Source organism: Aethalodelphis obliquidens, unplaced genomic scaffold (genome assembly GCF_003676395.1).
Source record: "Aethalodelphis obliquidens isolate GAN/ISIS:26980383/991018 unplaced genomic scaffold, ASM367639v1 scaffold10, whole genome shotgun sequence".
NCBI classification, from domain to species: Eukaryota; Metazoa; Chordata; class Mammalia; order Artiodactyla; family Delphinidae; genus Aethalodelphis; species Aethalodelphis obliquidens.
In genome coordinates, this window is record NW_020837954.1 from 43,648,122 (window position 1) to 43,669,125 (window position 21,004).

Here is a 21,004-nt window from a genome sequence, read left to right on the forward strand (position 1 = left end):
AAAAAAAAAAAAAAAAAAAAAAACAGATAATCAACAAGGACCTACTTGTATAGCACAGGGAACTATACTAAATATTTTGTAATAACCTATAAGCGAAAAGAATCTGCAAAAGAATATACATATATGTATATTCTATATACCTGTAACTAACCACGACATTGTAAATCAACTATACTTCAATAAAATTTTTTTTAAAAAGGAAAAAAAATAAATTCTTCAAGCTCAAGGCTTAAGATATATATACTTTACTATATGTAAATGTTATGCTTTAATAAATTAAATAAATTTATTTAATAAATAAAAATTTAAAACACTAAGAAAGAAACAAACACCAAAAAAAAAAAAAAAAGAATTCTATTGGGATTCTGTTTTCACGAAAAAAAATTGTTAAAGGAGACCAAAAAACCCCTTAATCTCCTTTGCTTCTAAAAAATAAATTTAGGGTAGGAAGGAGACTGACTTTTCTTTATATTTCAGTTGTACTATTTTGACCATGTGTATGCAATGCATTTTGTATTGTAAAAATCTATAGTGCAGGGGAATTCCCTGGCAGTCCAGTGGTCAGGACTCTGCACTTTCACTGCCGAGGAACTAAGATCCCACAAGCCGCGCAGCGTGGCCAAAAAAAAAAAATGCTTACTGGAAAAAAAAAATCTGTAGTGCAATTGGAGAAAATATGACTAAAATATTGAAAATGCAAGTGTAAGACAAATTATATTCAAAAGTACAAGATCACAAATGGTGGATCTAAATACTGAGGGAATAAATATAGCTGCTGGAATTACAATACTACTGATCGCTAGATATATGGACAACTTACTTTGTGCCAGGCACTGCTAAGAGCTGCACCTAGGTGATTTTATCTAATCCTTACTTCTACCCTGTAAAATGAGAGAGGTGGGATTATGATTATTCCCATTTTACTTTTACAGAAACTAAGCAAGTACATCCTTTTCTGAAGTTCCCAGCTAGCAACAGAGCCAGGACTCAAACCCAGTGTCACCCAGAGCTCACGTGGGTTCATCTCCAGCAGAAAATGGGGTTTACATCTCAAGTGCGGGCTCTAAAGGAGGAGAGTTTTGGCATTGTTTGGAGCTCTGGGGGACACTGGGAGGCAAGGGGGTTCATGCATGGGAAAAGGCACAGGGCTGGAATCTGTGATGATCAAAACCGCAAACATTTCTTGAGAATCTTTTAAGGGCTGGGCAAACCCAGATTTGGAAATAAAGCTGCAATACAGAGAAGGAAAAGAGACAATCACACTCCATTCTCCTTCCAAAAAAAGACAATAATGCTCAAAATAAAATCTCTGAATATTCCAGAGTCTTAAAAGAGACTGTGCCACAAGAATGCTAAGTTGATTTGGGGAACCCAGGAGGGGGATATGAGAAAGGGCATTCTCTTTGACCCTGGCAGCAGACAAGGGAGCGACAGGAATATACTGCCTTCCTCCTGGGGCAAAAGCATTTTAATTATCAGCTGAGAGGCCAGCAGAGCCATAAAACTGGCCAGCTGTCCCATGCAATCAGGCCAAAGGCCATAACAAGACGAGGCAGCATTTCTCAGGGGGCCGAGCACTGCGAGTTAAGGCTGGGTCCAGAGAGAGCAAGAGGCACAGGCCTTTCCCACAAGAGGCCCACGCACAGTAGGAAGGAGCTGCAGGGGATCGATGCCTTTCTGTGGCTTCCACTGAAACAAATCTGCCCACCCATAAAACTACCCCTGGCTGACTCAGGAGAAGGCAGCTCAGGGCTGCCTAAAATCCCCATACTACTTTAAAAAGGGAAACCCAACTGTACCCTGTGTACGCCTAAAATAACAAGGGATAGAAAGAGGGGGAAAAGGGGTGGCCCCTTCACTGAATGTGGTTCCTGGGTGATACCTTCTAGACATCATTTCATGCCATCTTAAGACAGCACTGCTCTCTTCTGTCTTCTCCACATTTTACAGATGAGAATCCTGGCGCTCCAAGAGGCGTGCCCCATGTCAGGGACTCAAGAAGTAGTTTAAATCCCAGTCTCTGACTCCCAAGCCGGTGTTCCTTCCAACAGACCACAGTGGCTCCCGATGCCAAGCTTAAGGGGGAAATGCTTCCTTCTCAAATCAAAACCTCCAAGTTTCCCACAGAGAGCAAAAATCCCAAGGAAGTTAGAAGAGAAGGGGACGCGTGACCCACAGCTTTAATGCCTCGTTTCTGTGTCTCACGGCCACGTCTAGTGCACTGCTCAGGCACAGTCTCCCGCTATCCTGTGGGGGAGTGGGCACAGAGGCACACGATTAAAACCGTCTGACAAAGCCTTATGTTGATTCAGAGGACTGAGTGGGAAAGCAGCAGCAGGGCTCTGAGACACCAGGATGCCCCTCGCTTAGCTCCAAGGACAGAAGTGGCATTTGACTGACTGCGCCCTGCTTCCAGGATGAAGGCTGCCCTTGGTGTATTGCGAGTCCCCGTCATGATTCATGTGACCGGAGTATCTTGTCTCGGCAAGGCCATCTGTCACGCCCCGGGGAGCAAAGGGGGAAAGGAGCACCTGTGGGCTCCTGTCAGCTGCTTCCCTGCTGAACCGCTTGGCGAAGACTCCCCATCAAAAGCTTTGGTCCCTGCACTGAAGCCAGGAAGTGGGGAGCCTGGGTGCGCTGTAGCCTGACACACAGACTCAGATAGACCGTGTGGTCATCACGCACTCCCAAAGACACACATTCACACTTCAGGTCACCTCATGTCAGTCCTGGGAGGGAAGGACTTCAGGGACCATCTTGTCCAAACCTCTCATTTCATAGATGAGGAATCTGAGGCCCAGCGAGATCACCAGATGTGCCTGGGAGCGCCTAGCCGGTGCTCTGCCCCCATCCTCTTCTTACCCAGATGTCCAATTAAAAAGTTCTCCTGGGCATCCCTGGTGGCGCAGTGGTTGAGAATCCACCTGCCGATGCAGGGGACACGGGTTCATGCCCCGGTCTGGGAAGATCCCACATGCTGCGGAGCGGCTGGGCCCGTGAGCCATGGCCGCTGAGCCTGCACGTCCGGAGCCTGTGCTCCGCAACGGGAGAGGCCACAACAGTGAGATGCCCGCGTACCGCAAAAAAAAAAAAAAAAAAGTTATCCTTTCTTCATAACCTTCTCTGAGTCTTAGATTAATAAAAACTGTAACCCTCTTCCCCCAAAATGAGCCTACACACACTTTGTACAGATCCTTGCTTAATAAGAGGAGTACGTGTGGTTCAACAGGAAGCCGATGGGGGTCCTGACAGGGACTCCAAGGTAAAGGGATGGGTGATTTGGGGAAGAAGTTACATTTTTCTCTTGCCTCAACCAGACCTCTGTCACCACTCTGTGTCCCAGTTTCCCCATCCATAAGTGACCCTGAGCTACCTCACGGGAATGAGGGAAAGCACCAAGTCAGGAATGGAAAATTTTCCAAGAGCCGTGGACGGAAGGAGACACAGGCAGGCTCTTGTCTCCTTTGAGATCCCGAAGCACAAATCTTGACCCTGAGCGATGACAGTGCCAAAGGCCACCTGCGAAAAGGGGAGATCGCTACTTAGCTGTTACCAAATTTGTTTGGGGAGGATTGTGGGGAAAGGAAGACATAATAATTTACCTGACTTTCAATCGTGGCTCAAATCAGAGGAAACAGAGGTAACGGGGAAGAGACTAAAGAATCATGTGGACATCAGAGCCCGTACACCTTGCAAAGCCCTTCTTGTCCTGAACCCAACCCCTCACTGTGGCTGTTTCGCCCAAGCTCAAGGCTCAATCACAGTCCAGAAATACCTACCAAGATCCTTCACACAACACAATCCTCTGCTCCAACTCCAGCACAGGCTTTCTAGGTGTCTAAATGCTGCCCAGGGCCCCAAGCTTCTCCCTGCCCCTGAGTAAGCTGCAGAGAAGTCCCCAGAGTCACCAGAGGAAGGAAAGGTAGGCAGCTTCCCCAAGCAAGCTGGGGGGAATGAGGGCAAATGTTCCATGAAGAGGGCAGTTACCCTCATGAATCCTTAGAAGGGGTCCCTCAGCCCCACAAACTTTGGGAAAGGGCTGAGGCAAGAGAATCCAGGGGGATTGTCCAGGGCACCATCGCCTCCTGGAGAGCCACGCTCGCACTAGGCATTTGTGTGCTGGTTTTAGGTCCTCCTCTGTGACCCCACAGGGAACTCCTCGAGGGCAGGGACTGTGTCTGGTTTTGCTTCCTGTTATAGTCCCAACACCAAGCGCTCAAAATGACACACAAATGAGAACCATCTCGGCACAGGAGACAGCCACGGCCAAGCGAAAGGGGGAAAGCAAGGCTCCCAGGCAAAGTTAAAGAGGCGAGAGGTGCAATGCAGCCTGCAGGTCAGACCTCCTGGCCTCGCCAGCTTCTCCTGCTGAGTCACCTGACTGGTTATTTGCCTCACTTCAGCTTTATTCACTTATGTATTTATCTTGATGTGCAGAACGTGTCTCTGTACTCATGGAAAATGCTACCCATCAACTGAACACAATACTTTGGGACATGCCTGGTACCTGTTGGCCAACCTTAGGTATAGCCTCTTGTAACCAAAGGAGAAGTCTAATTCATTGAGTGAGTGCCTGTACACTTTTGCCAGGAAAAACTCTCAAAACATGTCTGACATCCTCCAACTCTCCGTGCAAGGGAACTTGTAGCAAAGAACCACAAAGAGCAGAAATGGGGAGAGAGACTTGGCAGTGCCTGAGCCAGGTACTGCTGGACGTACCTCACTTGGGGATGCGTTCATGAGGCACCTCTCGAAAAGAACTGGGAACTGGGTGCTCTGCCTGATACTCTGCTGCCTGCTAGATCTACCCTGGGAACGTCGTATAGTTTATCTCATTCTCCTATAGGAAAATAACAGCTACTCCTCATTCTTGTCTAAGTCCTTTCTGCCACATGGCTCCTTGCCGGGATGCCTGTGCCTTAGCGGCTGCATCCCTCAGGCAAGAAGGGGTTCCACCTCAGTGTACAGGAGAGAGGACGCTAGGGCGTGGATTCAGTGGGTCACAGAGCTCCACAAGCCTCACAGCAGGCAAACCCTCAGCCTGGAGAAATTCTGCACAGGAAACGCAGTCAGGGGCTGTGGCCAGTATCCGGTCAGGGGGCACTCCAGGGCTTAGAACGTGATAGCCAGCCTGACGCCAAGGGCGAGATGGACGCTCTGTCCTCCTCACACTTTAAGAAAGCAGGTCTTCCGCTTCCTTACCTTGGGAACTTTGAGAGAAGGCTGGAGAAAGGCACAAAGCACATGCTGGGTGGCAGGGGGTGCTCCCAGGCATCCAGTTGCCAGAGGATCAGCCAACTGAACAATTCAACAAAACTGGAACAGATGTGGCGAGGAGAACTGCAGGGAATTCACAGCTGGGAACAACAGGAGAGCTGAGGCTGGAGGCGACAGACAGGCAGTGGACCCAGGTGACGGGGGGAGTGGCCTGTTCCTGCAGCACCTGGCAGCCTGCACCTGGCCACAGGGGAGACATCGGCCAGTGACAGTTATTCGGGCCTGGCATCCGGGAAGGGTGTGGGGAAAGAAGAGGGCAGGGGCGTTAGAGGTTGGAAACGAATGCCCTGTAAAAAATGCCACGCTTGGCGCCTGAAACAGGTTGACATGAGGAAGGATCAAGGGCCTGAAGATTATGAGGAGGAAGAGCAACTTCCACGCGAGTGAGGCACGAGGGATGTCCTCCAACAAGACAAGGGGAACCTTCACCCTCCGAGATCCTGCAAGTAGACTAATTCAAGCGATACTTTCTTCACTCGTTCATTCATTCATTCATGTGCCTGGAAGCTAAAGACAGAAAATCCATTTGGAGATGTAGCAGATGCTCCTGACAGCACAGCCAACAACGAGAGGAGGCCAGGGGATGCGACAGGGCAGCGGGCTGCAGGCCAGCACGGTTTCGATCTGTCCTTCAATGGCCTGTGCTGGGTAGAGCCTGCACTCACTTCACCATCATGCCCACCACGCCCTACAGCGTTACACCAGGTGCTTCCCAGACTATGGGCCCTGAATGCGAGGCATCTGAGCTTGCAGCCACTGGACTAGCGGCTCTGGTCCCTTGTCCCCCTAGCATTCTTCTGCATACTATCAGGTCATCTAGATTTAGCACCAAATGACTACTTAGCATTGACTCCAGTGACAGGCCAGTGGGAAGGAGAAGTGGCCGGGTTTGAGTCGAGCACAGGAAAGTGAGTAGGGTTTGGATAGGCAGAGAGACGAGGCGAGGGTACTCCTGAAAGCAAGGTTATTCCCATAGCAACAGTAAGTGTGATGAGGGCCCAGTGGTTGGGAAGTAGCACACAGTGTATTCCAGGGGAAGGAGGAAACCGGCTTGGCTTAAGGGGGAAATGCCTTCAGAGGAAGAAGAGGGCGATAAGGCAGCAAAGACCCAGGAGAAGTTTACGTTGACATTTGAAAAGAGGAAGGCAGGGATGGCTAGTCCCAAACCAAACACGGTTCACCGCTCACCTCTGCTCTTCCGGCTATGAAATTAAGAATGAGTTCATCACACGTCAATGAAATGTGGATGCTCCCTGTGCGCAGAGGAATATTATTCTTAATTATATAAAACTAAAGCACTACAGGGTCACACAAAATAAACAGGGGGGCAGTGAAACACCCTGGCTGCCCCACTGCAGAGTGCCGGCAGCAGTGCAGCCATGAGGAGTCAGACCTGGGCCCAACATCTGGTCTTAGGACTGGCAGTGACAGCCTAGAGAACTGGCTGCCCACTCGGACCCTCCACTTCCTCATTTGTAAAATAAAGACATTCACAGTCTTTACCCTGCAGGGCTGCTGTGAGAATTAGATGAGAAGCCACATAAAATGCCTAAGACAGTGCCTGACCTAAAGAGAGCACTCAATAAGCATTAGTTGCTTCTTGTGGTTATTATTATACAGGGGTTTGGTGGTTGTTATTATTATTACTATTATTACTATTATTATTCTTTAGGGCTTTGGTTATGATGATGATTAGACAGGGGTTTGGTTTAGTTAATATACTGTATCTAAATAGTGGAATAATGTAAAACCTTTAAATATCTTGTGGCAGAAGACCATTTATTTAATAAGAAAGTGGTCGCAGTACACCAAGCAGTCGGGGGCAGTGGGGAGGGGAGAAAGCACACTACAAGCAATGGACTTCTTAGGGTCTCCTGTGTAAGATTTAGGGGTGAAAACAAATATGCATAAATGCCAAAAAAATGGAAAAACATACACTGTGTTTAGCTCTATGTTCTTCTGTGCTTTCTAAGGGGAGGAAAGAAGTTATTTAATAATAAAATAAAAGTAATAACACTACCTTCACTTGGAGTAAGGCTTTTCATTTTCCAAAGCTTTTTCACATATCTCAATCTTATACTAATTTTATTTTTAATGGCCCCTATTAAACTGCTATTCTGCCAAATGCCCTTAAACCAAAATCCTGAAATCCACTTATCTACCCCCAAAAGGACAATCTTTCCACCAGAAGACCATCTTTCACTAACACCTTTGCTAACAATCAAGTAGCTGGTTTTCCCCAACGTGAGGAGCAAAGACACATAAATCCACTTTTATAGCCAGGGCTTTAGTGAGTAGTTTCAGGAAGAGATGTTTAAGTTAACGATGCACTGTAATAAAGTAGTAGAAACCATCAGTTAAATCAGGGGTCTGAGCCACACGTCCCAGGGCCTGGCTAACCCTGCTCGTTTGGCTCTAAGATGCTCCACATCTAGGATAACACATCCTCCCAATGCACGTCCCCAGATTCCGTGGTAAGACTGCCAGCTGCTTCCCCACCAGCCATGTTCTCTCTCTTCCTTGGTAACAGACCCTGATTATTAGCTAGGCTCCACGCCACCCAGAATAAAATCCTCCATCTCCCAGCAGCCCCTGCGCTAGCCATGGCTGTGGGACTCCATCCTGGCCACTGAATACATGCAGATGCGTTGTGCTGGACTTCTGGGAAGTTAATGGGAGTCGACTCAGCCACAGGAGCAGCTTCTTCTGTGCTTCTGCTTTTCCTGCTCCTTCAGGCTTGTGACTTGGACCAAATAACTGGCATTTCACCAGCCATCTTGGACCATATGACAGCCCCAATATGCAAACCATGGGATGATGGAGAGAAAAACAGGAGCCTGGGTCCCTGATGACATGTGGAGATGCTCTAAAACCCCATCCTGGCCTTCTTTTCAAAGACAACTTACTACAGATGATATATGAACGTAGGCTATTATATGCTATACACATCTGGCAGACAGCACATGACTTTAAGTGGGTCATCAGGATAATGAAGCATTTTAATGAATCACTTTTTTACTGAACCTTTTGTAACAGCTAGATGTTTATCACCAACTACTTTCTTTTTCCACAAAGACAGCCCCCCTATATACTTTACTCTTTTCTCTAGTGGTTCAAAGTCAACTAACACATATAATTCACAGAATTCTGCCCTCACATGACTGTGATCAAAATCCAACTCTCTGGAGCCCCTAATAAAAACCAAGAGAACCTGGCCAGTATCCCCAGGTCTGCAAAGCACAAAGAAGTTATGACACTCAGACTGGAGGCGAACAAGCAGCATAACATTTCTAAAATGATTTTCAAGTCATGCATACACAGCAATGGAGCAAGAGCAATGGTGTCATCAGGGCTCACGTTGGATAAATTCAATCCCAGGCAAACACCCGCCCACAGACAAATGTCAAGGAGCCACCCCAACTCACATGTGAGATTTATAGCAGGCATTAACATCAGCACCACCCATGCAGCTCAGGGCGCTATGGACATTTTAGGGCCTCAACTGTCTTGACGAGGTCCTTTAAAAGACTGCCCTATGTGTAAGTCCAACTCCTACCACCATACACTGTACCTGAAGGTCCCCCTCAGCAATCCTAAAACCCACGTAAGGACAAAGAAGGACCAGGGCTTTGTCTCCAGGGTGACAGAACGACATTCAGGTCCCTTGTTGTCTCCTGCAAACAGCATAACCTCGGCAAGTTAGCTTTTCCTTCACAAGAGCCTAGACTCCTAAACGCAAGTCACAAGAGGTAAAACCTTGTACTTACATCTTGAAATTACACCCAGATTTAAAACTTCGCAGAGGAAATTATTAACTTTCACTATCATCCTAGCCCAAGTTTTTAAATGGGCTCAATTACATAAGGTTAGTGCACTTAGCCTTATCTCCCAGATAAGGATGTAAGAAAACATTTTAAAATTCAGCTTCTATATCACATTTTCTACCAACACATCCGCTTGTGCTTACCCCATCATCCAATGCAATCTCTAGGTAGAAATTATTTTGAGAAGCGGGTCACCAAAAATTTTAACTTATTTAATACATTTATAGAACAGAATTTTGCAGGAGGGACGAGAATAATCATACAGTAAAGAGACAGAATATGGCAGAAGGAAAAGAGAGACCAGATTTTATTTTATGCAACTTAAATCCTTCACAGGCATTACATCTAAAATACATATCTAATACTCCATACTCTCACAAGGATGAATCTTGCTTTTATTAAGGGGGAAGATGGTGCAGGCAGAAGAGGTCAGGGTAATCAATGCTATTTTAAAGTAAACCAGAAAGTATACTTGTGTATACATAGGCCATATATGCTTTTATTTTTATTTTATTTTATTTTATCTTCTGGCCGCACCACAAGGCATGTGGTACCTTAGTTCCCTGACCAGGGCTCGAACCCGTGCCCCCTGCAGTGGAAGGAAGCATGGAGTCCTAACAACTAGACCGCCAGGGAAGTCTCCACATATGCTTTTTAAATGTCTGGAAAAATTTGCCAAATGTAACCACTGGGAGGAAAACATGACGGGTGATCTTTCTCTTCTTTTTGTTTATCTACACTTTCTAATTTTTGTACAACAAAAACACTTACTACCTATGTAATTTAAAACGTATTTTTTAAAGTTAACAGATTCACAATAGCGTCAACAGGAAAATAAGCCACATCTGGAACAGCTCGGGACAGAACAAAGCCTGAAGGATTTCTGGGCTCAAAGCTGAAGGATACAGACAGTGAAGTTCCTGGGGCCCCAAAGTCCTAACGCCCTCCTCTCTGGACAGGATGCTCAATGCGATTTTAAGCATATGCCATTTAGCAAACCGTATCCTCTCTACCATGCAGTTTAGGCGAGGGAAAGTCGAAATTACCACACAAAAGCAGCATCCTCCCAGCGCCTGCTGATTCAGCCAAGGAAAGAGCCTGAAGTTTCTAGCAACTCGCCATTTAATTATGGGTAACACTCGCGTTACAGTCCAATTTATGGGTCCTAGATGTTTAGTAAAGTTACCTCTCAGTCCCCTGCTATTAAACACTGGGCAGTTATGACAATTAATTAATACCACCCCAAGGCTACCAGGAGGGCTGTAGTTCTACCAGCCAGGTCGCACTCTCCAAGTTGAAATGGCCACCTGAATGGGCCTCCCAGCTTGAACAACATGCCCCTTCTGGCTTATACTCCTTCTCTGGTGGGGACCTCAGGTTGGGGAGTTAGGTAGAAATGCAAACAGGTGGTATTGGTTTGCTTTACCTATTGTTCCACCGAAGAGGAAAACCCCTTTGTGATCACAGGCACCCTTCCTCAAGTGGAAAAATAAATCTATATGTTTTGTTTGCACAGTACATCAGAATTACATACTGCCAACCACGCCTGCTCACGAAAGCTCAGAATTATCCCAACCCCCTCCGGTGCCTCATTCTTCTCCTCCTGAACCAATTTTTCCTGGCATTCATCCCACCCCCTACATCTCAAGTCAAGGATGGACTGGTTTTAAGCAAAGCGTTTCACTGCCCCCTAAGATTCCTGAGGAATCCACTCCAACCGAAGCCATGGACTGAGTCTGAAAGTGCTTGTAAGCCCTCCAGCCTCATCTCTCCGTACTCACTGTTGCTGGATTTAAGGTCGCGGTGGATGATGGGGACAATTGCCTCATCATGTAAGTAGTTCATCCCTCTGGCAATCTGCACGGCCCAGTTCACCAGGATGTCTGGGGGAATCCTTTTCCCAGATAACACTCTATTCAAAGGCCCTCCACGAGCAAACTCCATGACCAAGCAGAGGTTGGGCTCCTTCAGACACACCCCCCTAAGGGCAATGATGTTGGGATGCTTCAGCATGGCGAAGAGCTTGGCCTCCTGGCGAACATTCTCTATGGTCTGGCTGATGTCCTCGTCCGGGTCGTGGCGAGCTGCTTTCACGGCGACCTCATCCCCTATCCAGAAAGCACGGTAGACCTTCCCAAAGCCCCCGATGCCAATAATCTCTTCCAGGGTTAGCTCCGCAAAATCAATCTCTAACACTGAGAAAGAAAAGAAAAAAAGAAGCAAGTCAAAAAAATGTGAAAAACACCATTTTATCACCCATTTACCTGGGTGGGTAAACACAGCGAGTTGTCTGTGCACTTAGATTTTCTGTCTTCTCACTGTAAACTCCCTAAAGACAGGAAATGTGATTCACTTTTTTTCTGTTACGTTATCCTTAGTGACTAGCACAGAGCAGGCATTCAATGCATATTCATGAAATAACTTCCACTTGGGAATTCACGCAGAATCTTGTACCGAGGGCAACCATTCTAACTAAAAGGAAAATTGGGGGAGATCATTTTCATGAGACTTATTCACATTTCACTGTGTACATACTGGGTAGTGAGAAGCATAAAATCCAGTGCCACGGCAGACACACAACAACCAGACCACTTTAGTAGCGGTATGATCCAAAGATGAGGAAAATCACTAATTCCCACCGCAGGACAGGGATTAAGGGTGAGTGGGGAAGGGATTCTCAAGGAAGGAAACATTTGAAATGGGCCCTAGAGAATGAGTGGGAGGGATCTCATCAGGCAATGCGATCAGGGTGGAGAAGGACAATCCAGGTAGAGGGAAGGTCATGAGCAAGAACCGTGGGGCATGGAGAACATTCACAACAGCCAAGACGTGGAAACAACCTAAACGTCCATCGACAGATGAATGCAGAAAGAAGATGTGATACATATACACACTACTGTATATAAAATAGATAACTAATTAGGACCTACTGTATAGCACAGGGAACTCTTCTCAATACTCTGTAATGACCTACATGGGAAAAGAATCTAAAAAAGAGTGGATCTATGTATACGTGTAACTGATTCACTCTGCTGTACAGCAGAAACAACACAACATTGTAACTCAACCATACTCCAAAAAAATTTAAAAAAAGAACAAATAGCATTTAGTTGAAAAAAAAAAAAAGATGTGATATATATATACAATGGAATACTACTCAGCCATAAAAAATGAAATAATGCCATTTACAGCAACATGGATGGACCTAGAGATTATCACCATATGTAAAGTAAGTCAGACAGAGAAAGACAAATACCATATGATGTCACTTATATGTGGAATCTAAAATACGACAGAAATGAGCTTATCTATGAAACAAAAACACAGATACAGAGAACAGACTTGTGGTTGCCAAGCAGAGGGTGGGGGAGGAAGGATTGGGAGTTTGGGATTACCAGATGCAAACTAGTATATATAGAATGGATAAACAACAAGGTCCTACTGTATAGCACAGGGAACTATATTCAATATCCTGTGATAAACCATAATGGAAAAGAATATGAAAAAGAATATATATGTATATCTGAGTCACTGTGTTGTACAGCAGACATTAAACACAACATTGTAAATCAACTATACTTCAATAAAAGGAAAAAAGAAAAAAACAACATAGGCCATGAGAGTATATGGCCTATCAGGAACTTCAGGGAGTCCAGGGCAGCTGGATTATAAGCACTAGGGTAGATGAGGCGCAAAGCCTTGCTGGGGTCAGCCAGGTCATGAAATGTTGTTAAAGCCATTCTGAGGGGCTTAAAATTCACACTGTAAACGGTAGGAGTCATGTATCTTTATGAAGGAGAGTGTTGTCAGTCTTGTGACTTAGAAAGGAAACCAACTCTGGCGGCCATGTGGAATATAACAGCAAAGGGAGGCCACTGCAGTAACCCAGGAGCACAAGCACAAGGGTCTGAACCTCAGCAGCCATGATGACAGGAGGAAAAAGTAAGGAGGAAATTGGGAGATCTTCAAAACTTGGTTCTACCAAGACCGGGTGACTAAGATGCTTGAGGAAGGAGTCTCCTAGGCAACATCTTACCCCAGCAGTAACCTGGGCCACAGTTCCACCCCTGAGATTGCCAGTATCACACCCAACCACTCATTCCCCGTCCCAAATCCAGAGCTTGAATCTACGGTACTACGATTCTATCTTTAGCTCTGCTTAGAAAGGCTTCCGTGGACAGTTAATAACAACCACCAGTGATTATAAATCTTGGGCTAGATACGGAGCTGCTGTACGAGCCAAGTGCTGTTTCATGTTTCTCTCATCAAAACCCTATTCTCTGTCCTCTAAGTCTCTTTCTTTGTCTTTACCTAGCTGACTCATAGGCATCCCTCAGGTCTCAGCTTAACCATCAATCTAATAGAGGAACTTTTCCTGACCCCCCGACTAAATGAGGTCAGGCCCGAGTCAAGCACTTCCACAGCAGTCTCTATTTGGCAAGACGCAACAAGGTTATAATTACTTGTTCATCGCCTATCGTCCTGCTAGACTGTGGGATGCACGAGGGTGGATCCTGTCTGCCTTACTCACCACTGTCCTTATCGTGCCAAATATTCAGCTGGTGACCAAAAGACAGGGAAGTAAAATGAGGGAAAAAATCTATCGCAGTATGAAATAAACCAAACTCAGATCTGGGGGGAAGAAACTGAATTGGACCTCCTGAAACAAATACAGAGAATAGTCACACTTTGCTAAAAAAAATAAGAACACAAAGATATATTTCTGAACTCTTGGCAAGACCAAAAGAGGAACTGCCCACCGCTGACTGTTCTCTTCCATTCTCAGCCAGCTCCATGAAGCCTTCATTCTCCATTCAGATGCTGGTGGGGCTCAAAACTCTGTTTTTGCTTTGCTATAGCACTTCTATCCTATCTAGGGCTGATCATTTGTATTTTGTAATGCACCCAGCAGTCTGCACAAAGGAAACTCTTAGGAAAACTTAGTTGGACTGCCTTTAGGTATACAAAAGATTATCACCTCATCTAGCACTCTTTTTGAAGAATAAATGGTGTGGCAGGTCCTGCAGACTAGCAGTCAGCATCCATTCTACAATCCTCCAGCACACCTTTCAGTACTACAGAGGTCAGAAAGCTAAAACACTACATTTTCCAGACTCCTTGACAGAGTGCTGGTTAGCCAATGAGATGCACAAGATTCAGAAGGCAGAAGTGAGACGGAGACCATCTCCTCGCTGCTTCTTCTGGCAAGCATGGCTGTGGAGAAGTGGGGTTTTTCCTGCAATAGCATGTCAATGTCCAATTAGCTCTGTGGATGTGGAAAGGAATGTTGCAAGGCCAAGCAGTCACCTAATCGGACAGCAACTACGACAGGGTGTTTGAGAAGTCAGCAGCTTCAATGGCAACTCCTGATTCTGTACCATCTCAGTTAGAGAAGCAGCAGCTTGCCTGGTGGGCCAGGTCTGCAATGTTCTGGGAGTTGGTCCTCTAGGTCCAGCCGACAGCCCCGTCTCCCCAGCCTTCCAAAAAAATCTATAAGCAACTAACTTCTTGTGCTAAATCATTTTCTGCTTAAAATAGCTTGAGTGTTTCTGGGTCCTAAAATGAATCCTGACTGATTACTAATTCTTGCCTTATCTCATCTATATGAATGAGAAAAATATGCCAATGTCAAAGAGAGATTAGAAATCCTCTTGGAGAAAACTGTAAGTTATCCTAGGAGTCCCCATGGTCATAGACGGAAGAAACACTTGTTTTTTCTGCCAGATTTTTCACTGATGAAAAGTTATGTGCCTTTTTAATAAATGTGCATTTACATACCTTATTTCCTCAACTGAATATCTGAATTCTCCTTAAGGGAATTAACTGTTGTATTTTCTCTTGTACCCACCCTCTTCTTTCCTCTGGTCTGAAGCATAGCTGTGAACACACAGGACGTGTTAGATATTTATTTAAACATATGGGGATTTAAAAGATGTGATTCTGAACCAGGGTGCTGAAAGGACAGCTCCTCCAATGGTATTTCACAGAAGGTAGAAAACCTCTGTGGGGAAGGCAAAGAAGCAATGATCTCTCTCTGGGTAGAACATGAACTCTCAGGTTCTTGCTATTTCGTCGAGGAAATATTATGACCAGCCTTCAGAAAAAGTACAGAACAGAGCTTACAAGAAGAAAGACAAAACAGTGGGGGATGTGGGGAGGGTCCTTTCTTTTCCCTTCCCTGCTAAGAAGTCCCTTTGGATAGAAACTAGACCTTCACTGCAGCTGCGAGGATGTGAGACTCTCCTCCCTTTCCCTGCCCCAGTCAAGACCTGGTTGTAAGTAAGAATCAGGTCAACTCTCACACAGCACATTTTTCAGTTTCTGTGGAAGAATATTTCCAGGAATATCAGGAACAAAACCTTCTCTCTTTCAGTCTTGGAGTCAAGATGTTATTCCCTCTCAATTATATCCCTGGAAACTAAATATACAGGCACCTTCTGGTGAGTTTGGGGCAAGTGAATGGTACATACCTCACTCATTTAAAAATCTTAAGTACGTCTGAAAATACACCCTTATATTGCTAGTGAAGGCAAGAAAAAGAAATGTAAATTAGTAATATCCTTAATTTATGCCCTGCTTGAAAACTGACACAACTCTCCTGTAAGAGAAGCTTTTTTTTAATACCTAGGGTTATATATCTCTGAAGATGATACATTTGGAACTTTACATTTTCCATCTTTCACTAAAATAAAGAAGATGAGCAAGCTCCTGGGTTATTTATATTTGTCGGTCCCGTGGACAGCTAAACTCTAATACCTACACTGGAGAGGATAAAAGCACTCTATAAACGTTAGATGATTTATAATATCACTCTTATATGCTTTCTTTGTCACAAGATTTAGTAATTTCCCCCTCTTCCGTTTTGATTAAAGTTTGAAACAGAAGTTTCACTTTGAAAAGCAGTATTTGAAAGTAAAACTGAACATTATTACTTCACTTTGTGTCTTCTATTCACAATCTAATATCAAAATTCATGTCCCAGAGAGGAAGTTGAAAAAAGTAACTGGGGAAAAGTTGTCAGAGGCTCAATTTCATTCTAAGTCTCTGGAGACCAGGTCAACAGTCACCTTTATTTTCTGAGTGACACTAAATGAACCAGTGGACACAGCATACAGACCAGAGGCCCTTTATCAGATCACCAAGATTTGCTCAAGATTTCCTTGAGCAAAGCACTGCACTGAAATTATATATTTACATCACCAATTTCCCTCACGTGTGACTTCTAAGTACCTCCTCATCTTCTCATGTCCTTATCCCCGGTATTTAACACAGTATCTCTCTTTCACTAGGCACTCTAATTGGTTTTTGACTAGAATTAAATTTTGTGCATTATCAAAAATTAATTCCAGTCAAGATGAGAATTTAGTGTGGCTAAATAACATAACTTACCAAGACCTTCAAATGCTGTTGTTCAAGTCAATTCTTTCAATAAGTACAAGGTACTTCCTACTTTCTCATCACCTGAGTTTTAGATATCAGAATCTACTCTCTCCAAGGTAACTTTTGTTACAGTCTGGGGGAAGTCCTGGGCACCCAATGGAGAAGAAGCTTCTAAACTGGCACAGTGTAGACCTGCCTGGCTTTCTGTGCATGGGTTCTTCCCACCTAAGTCACATTCGCTCCCGACTGCTCTCACAGCAGCGAGCACAAGATATTAAAGAAACTCAGCTCCCGTTCATGAACCTCACAGAGCTCTTCTACTCTGATATTAGCTGTCTCTGAAAAAAAAAAAAAAAAATCACCAAACCTCACCCACAAAGACCCTCAAAATCTGACACGTTTAAAACTACATTGTTTTCTAACATGCCAGGCCAACATCTCTTCCGGTATGTGACCAAGTTCATCTTCAACACTATTTGAGACATTATCTGCTAGGACCCTTAGCCTTGATCTTTCCAGCACTAAGGCAAAAAGGTGTAACACCTAGGAACAACTTAAAGTAATTTGTCACCTGCAGGTATTATAAAGATTAACTGTAGAAGGAGGAAGTTTTAAACTGAATAAGAGGGAGAGAGAAACAAAGGAAATTAAACATTTGAACATCAATTTGATAGTCAAAACACCAATAAAAAAAGGACAGAAGAAAAACAAGAGGTTATGATTTTGATATTAATAAATGGTATTTAATAAACATCTTAAGATATAATTGTTCAGGTGAAAATAAGTTACAGGACCAGAAAAATAACTGTTACAAATAAAACTTTAAAATTAAATGTTTAAAGTTGGCCCTTGGTAATGACTTTTTTAAATGAGCTAAGAGACAAAGTATACAAAATATGGAATAAACAATGATATAAGTGAATTAACAATACTTTTTTTAACAGGAAAGAAATTACGGAAACCCTCAAATACAAAATAGTGTAAACTGCACCGGAAGATACTTACATCTTTCTTCTAAAACCACCTAGCATCACTGATTAAAGGATTCTAATGGCAATTTAACTCCTTTGAAAAACAAAGAAAATTTCATTTCAGGGTGTGGAAAAGGGGAGCTCCTGGGAAACTGGTGAAAACAGGACCCTAGAAGAAAGGCCCTGGGAGGGACCCCTGGGCATGGTTCCCCTGAGATTTGGCAAATACCAAATATAGGCGAGGATCTAGGGTGAGAAGAAAGGAGAAGATATATTGTCTGGGTGTCAAGGCCCTGGGACTTAGCCACTATATCTTGTGCTCCTGATCTCTCATGGGGGAATGACATACTTTTCCCTTGCTAATCATTTCTCCACTCATCACCTGCCCCTACAGACAGACACACACACACACACACACACCCTTATAGCACATTATTTGCTGAGACTCCTTAAGGGACCACTTTTTAAATACAAGATTAGGATCCAAGAAATCAACACCGTATTTCAAAGATACTTCAGCCTTGAGTTCACATAGGCTTCCGGGACTTGTGAGCCAGCCCAGCCCTGCGGGAGACACCCCCGTCTCCTTTAAAGCAAATGCCTTTCAGGGGCGGGGACAGGCGGTAGAAGAGGTCGGGAAGGTCCCTGATTTGGGAACTAATGTTATGACAGAAACCACCAGCTTGCCTAAAATCCTTCCAGACTGGGGGGGTGGGGAGGTTGGAGACAGGAAGATTCTCCTGCTGGGGCTTCAAGATGTGGGATCAGGAGCTGCTGCTGAGGCGGTCGCGTGAAGGTGAAGAAGCCCAAGCGCCCGAGGTTCCAGGCGAGGCCTGCGGCATGTCTATCTTACTGATTGCACCCGCCAAAGCCCCTGCAGCCCGAGCCCGCGCACACACACACACCCCCAGGTCAATCATTGCCCACCCAAGCTTAACCCTCGAGGAGGGCTCCCCTCCCCCTGCGACCACCCCAAGGCATCCATCATACCCCCCACCCCGCTCCCCGCCGGGCTCCCGGGCCCCGCCTTCGCCTTACACTGAATGGGCGGGTAGCAACTGGGGTCTTCGCCTCTGGGCTGGCAGCGGCTGGAGAAGGCGCTGCGCGGGGTCACGTAGTTGCTGGGGAAGATGCCCACCCGCTGGTTCAGCTGCCCGGTCCACCAGCCCTCGTCGCCGGACACCTGCGAGTCCTTGGACAGCACCTCTACCACGTCGCCCAGCCGCAGGGTCAGCTCGTCCTCGCCCGCCGCCTCGTACTCGAACACGGCCGTCCAGTAGGGCAGCGGCGCGTCGGAGCCCAGCTCCCTGGGGACTGCCGCCGCCGCCTCCTCCTCCTCTTCCTCCTCCTCCTCGGCCCCGGCCCCCGCTCCATCCTCCCCCGGCGGGGCTGCAGCGGCGGCGCTCGCCAGGCAGCCGAGAAGCGCTCTGGAGGGCTCCATGGAGCGGCCGATCCATAGGGTGCGGGGCTGCTGCCGCCCGCAGGAGCCGCCGCCGCCTATTGTTCATGCGGCTCCGCAGAGCTGGGGGGACCCCCCTCCCCCGACGGCGGCCGCAGGTAGGGGCCGGGCTGGCGGGGCGGGGAGAGTCGGCTCGCTAGGGCTGGGGCTGGGGCTGGCTCAGCGCGGCTACAAGTGCGCGGAGCGCGTAGTGCTCACCGCAGCATGGGGGCGCGGCGGGCCGGAGCCCCCGCCTTCGCGCTCGCCCCCTGGGGCGGCCTGGCCACCTCCGCCGCCGGTACCTGCTCGCGCAGCTGGTGCCCGGTGCCGCCAGCCGGCCGCCGCTCACCGCTCGGCGCCGCGCCCCGCCCCCTGCGCCGTCCGCACGCCCGGGACCACCTGACGCGGACCTGGCTCCGCCCCAGCCCTGCGGACCCTAGGAGGCGGGGCTTCACGGCGCCCGGGCCCGCCCCCGCACCATCCTGCCTTCCCATTGGCCGCCGCTGACCGGTCCGCAGGTTCCTCCAGCCGCGGTTGGGGCTGCCCCGCCAGCCGCCCGCCCCGCCCCTCTCCACCCCCTGCGCCTACGTCGCCCTCCCCCCCTCCTCCCGCCCCAACGTGCGGGCTCTCTCATTCTCAAACCCCAGGTTGACCCATTTCTCTCTCCCATTGGACCCCCGCATCTCCAACCATTGGTCCGAGGTACCTGTCCGTTTCCTGGGAGAGTTCAACACCGCCCGTCAGGAAGAGGCTGCGGCCTCATTGGGCGCCTGAGGAAGGATGGGTGGATACTCAAAGGTAAAGCCGAGCCCTCATTCAGACCAAAAAGGGTGAAGGAGACCGTTCCCTTTGTTTGCCGCTAAGAGGTAGGGATTCCACTGGGCAGAATCTGTGTTCTTCATCCTAAAGTGAGATTTTGAGAGTGAGCAGAGGAGAAGCGAGCTGGGTTGCGGGCCCCCGGGAGAGCTCTTTCTTCTCCAGCGCCTTCTTACCTTTGGATTTTCCCTTCTCTTGGAGCTGCCTCTGCCCTAGTCCTACCAGGTGGATCAGCTTCCACTCCAGTCCGACTGAATTGCACCCCGACTCCTTCCGTAACCTTTCATCTAGTAAGACCTTCAGGCCCACTGGAATGTTCTTTAGAACTCTTAAAACTACAGTTCTCGCCTCTGTGAAGACTGCATACAGCTCGCCCTTTCCTAGGTTCCTGTAAGAAGATATTCCAATACCGTTGATTTTTAGAATTCAGACGAAAGACCACTTTACTGGAGCGCAAACTGAGGGTGGGAAAGCTGTCGGTGATGTGGGCTTGGTCTCTCTGAAGAGGCTCAGTTTCTCTACAAATCTTGGAATTTTTTTGCCTGGGGGGAATTGCACTTTGGATCACAGTGACCTTAACAGAAATCAGATTAAGAACCAAAGCTGAATATATATCAAAACGATACTGCAGTTCATGAGCAAGGCTGACTTTTCTACATCCTTTCGTTGTCCTCCACTTCTCAAACATGAAAGAAAGAAAGAAAGGAAAGAAGAAAGAGATGGCCCCTAATATTTCTTCTGTGCTTTAATCCTTTCACGGCAATATAGATTTCCAGTGAGATGGTTCTCTGACATTTCAAAACAAGCCCATGCTGAGAGATCTAGCCTGATCTCTACTAAACTTTTCCCCTTCCATGGTAGGAATAGATCCGATTTATTTGGCATCCACTGAGTGTTTTTTGTCTAATTATAGCTTGGGGGTAATTGTTAGACACACTGAAGACAGTGGGACAATTTGGAAAGAAAGCCAGGGCTGGCATCTCCAGCTTTGCTGCCACCAGCTGCAAGATCTTGGGCAAGTACTCAACCGACTGCTCAACCTCAAAGTGAGGGGGTGGACTGGAAGATCTCCTATGATGTTGTAGGCCTGACATTCTGTGGTTTGTACATGAGTATGGCTACACTCATGTGTCCCACCCATTTCAGGCCTTGAAGAAGTTAGGGTAGAGTGCCATACCAAAGGTCAACTGCAGTAGGTCTTGAGAAAGAATTTCTGAGTAAATGCCCTAAAAGAGTGTTCAGATTCTTATTGTGCATAGGATCAGTGAACTGGAAAAGATATGGATGAGTCTTTGAGT

General features: G+C 46.7%; 1 protein-coding gene across 1 annotated transcript in view; it reads right to left on the reverse strand.

Annotated features, from left to right (window-relative positions):
* MAP3K9 (mitogen-activated protein kinase kinase kinase 9) overlaps positions 1–19,381 on the reverse strand; it is a 77,831-nt gene extending 58,450 nt beyond the window's left edge. The window contains exons 1-2 of the mRNA XM_027111642.1: positions 18,491–19,381; positions 10,883–11,296 (exon numbers count right to left, since the gene is read on the reverse strand). Coding sequence (XP_026967443.1) covers positions 10,883–11,296; positions 18,491–18,893 — 817 coding nt within the window. The 5' untranslated portion in view covers positions 18,894–19,381. The remainder of the gene's footprint in view (positions 1–10,882; positions 11,297–18,490) is intronic.
* Between the last annotated feature and the right edge of the window lie 1,623 nt (positions 19,382–21,004).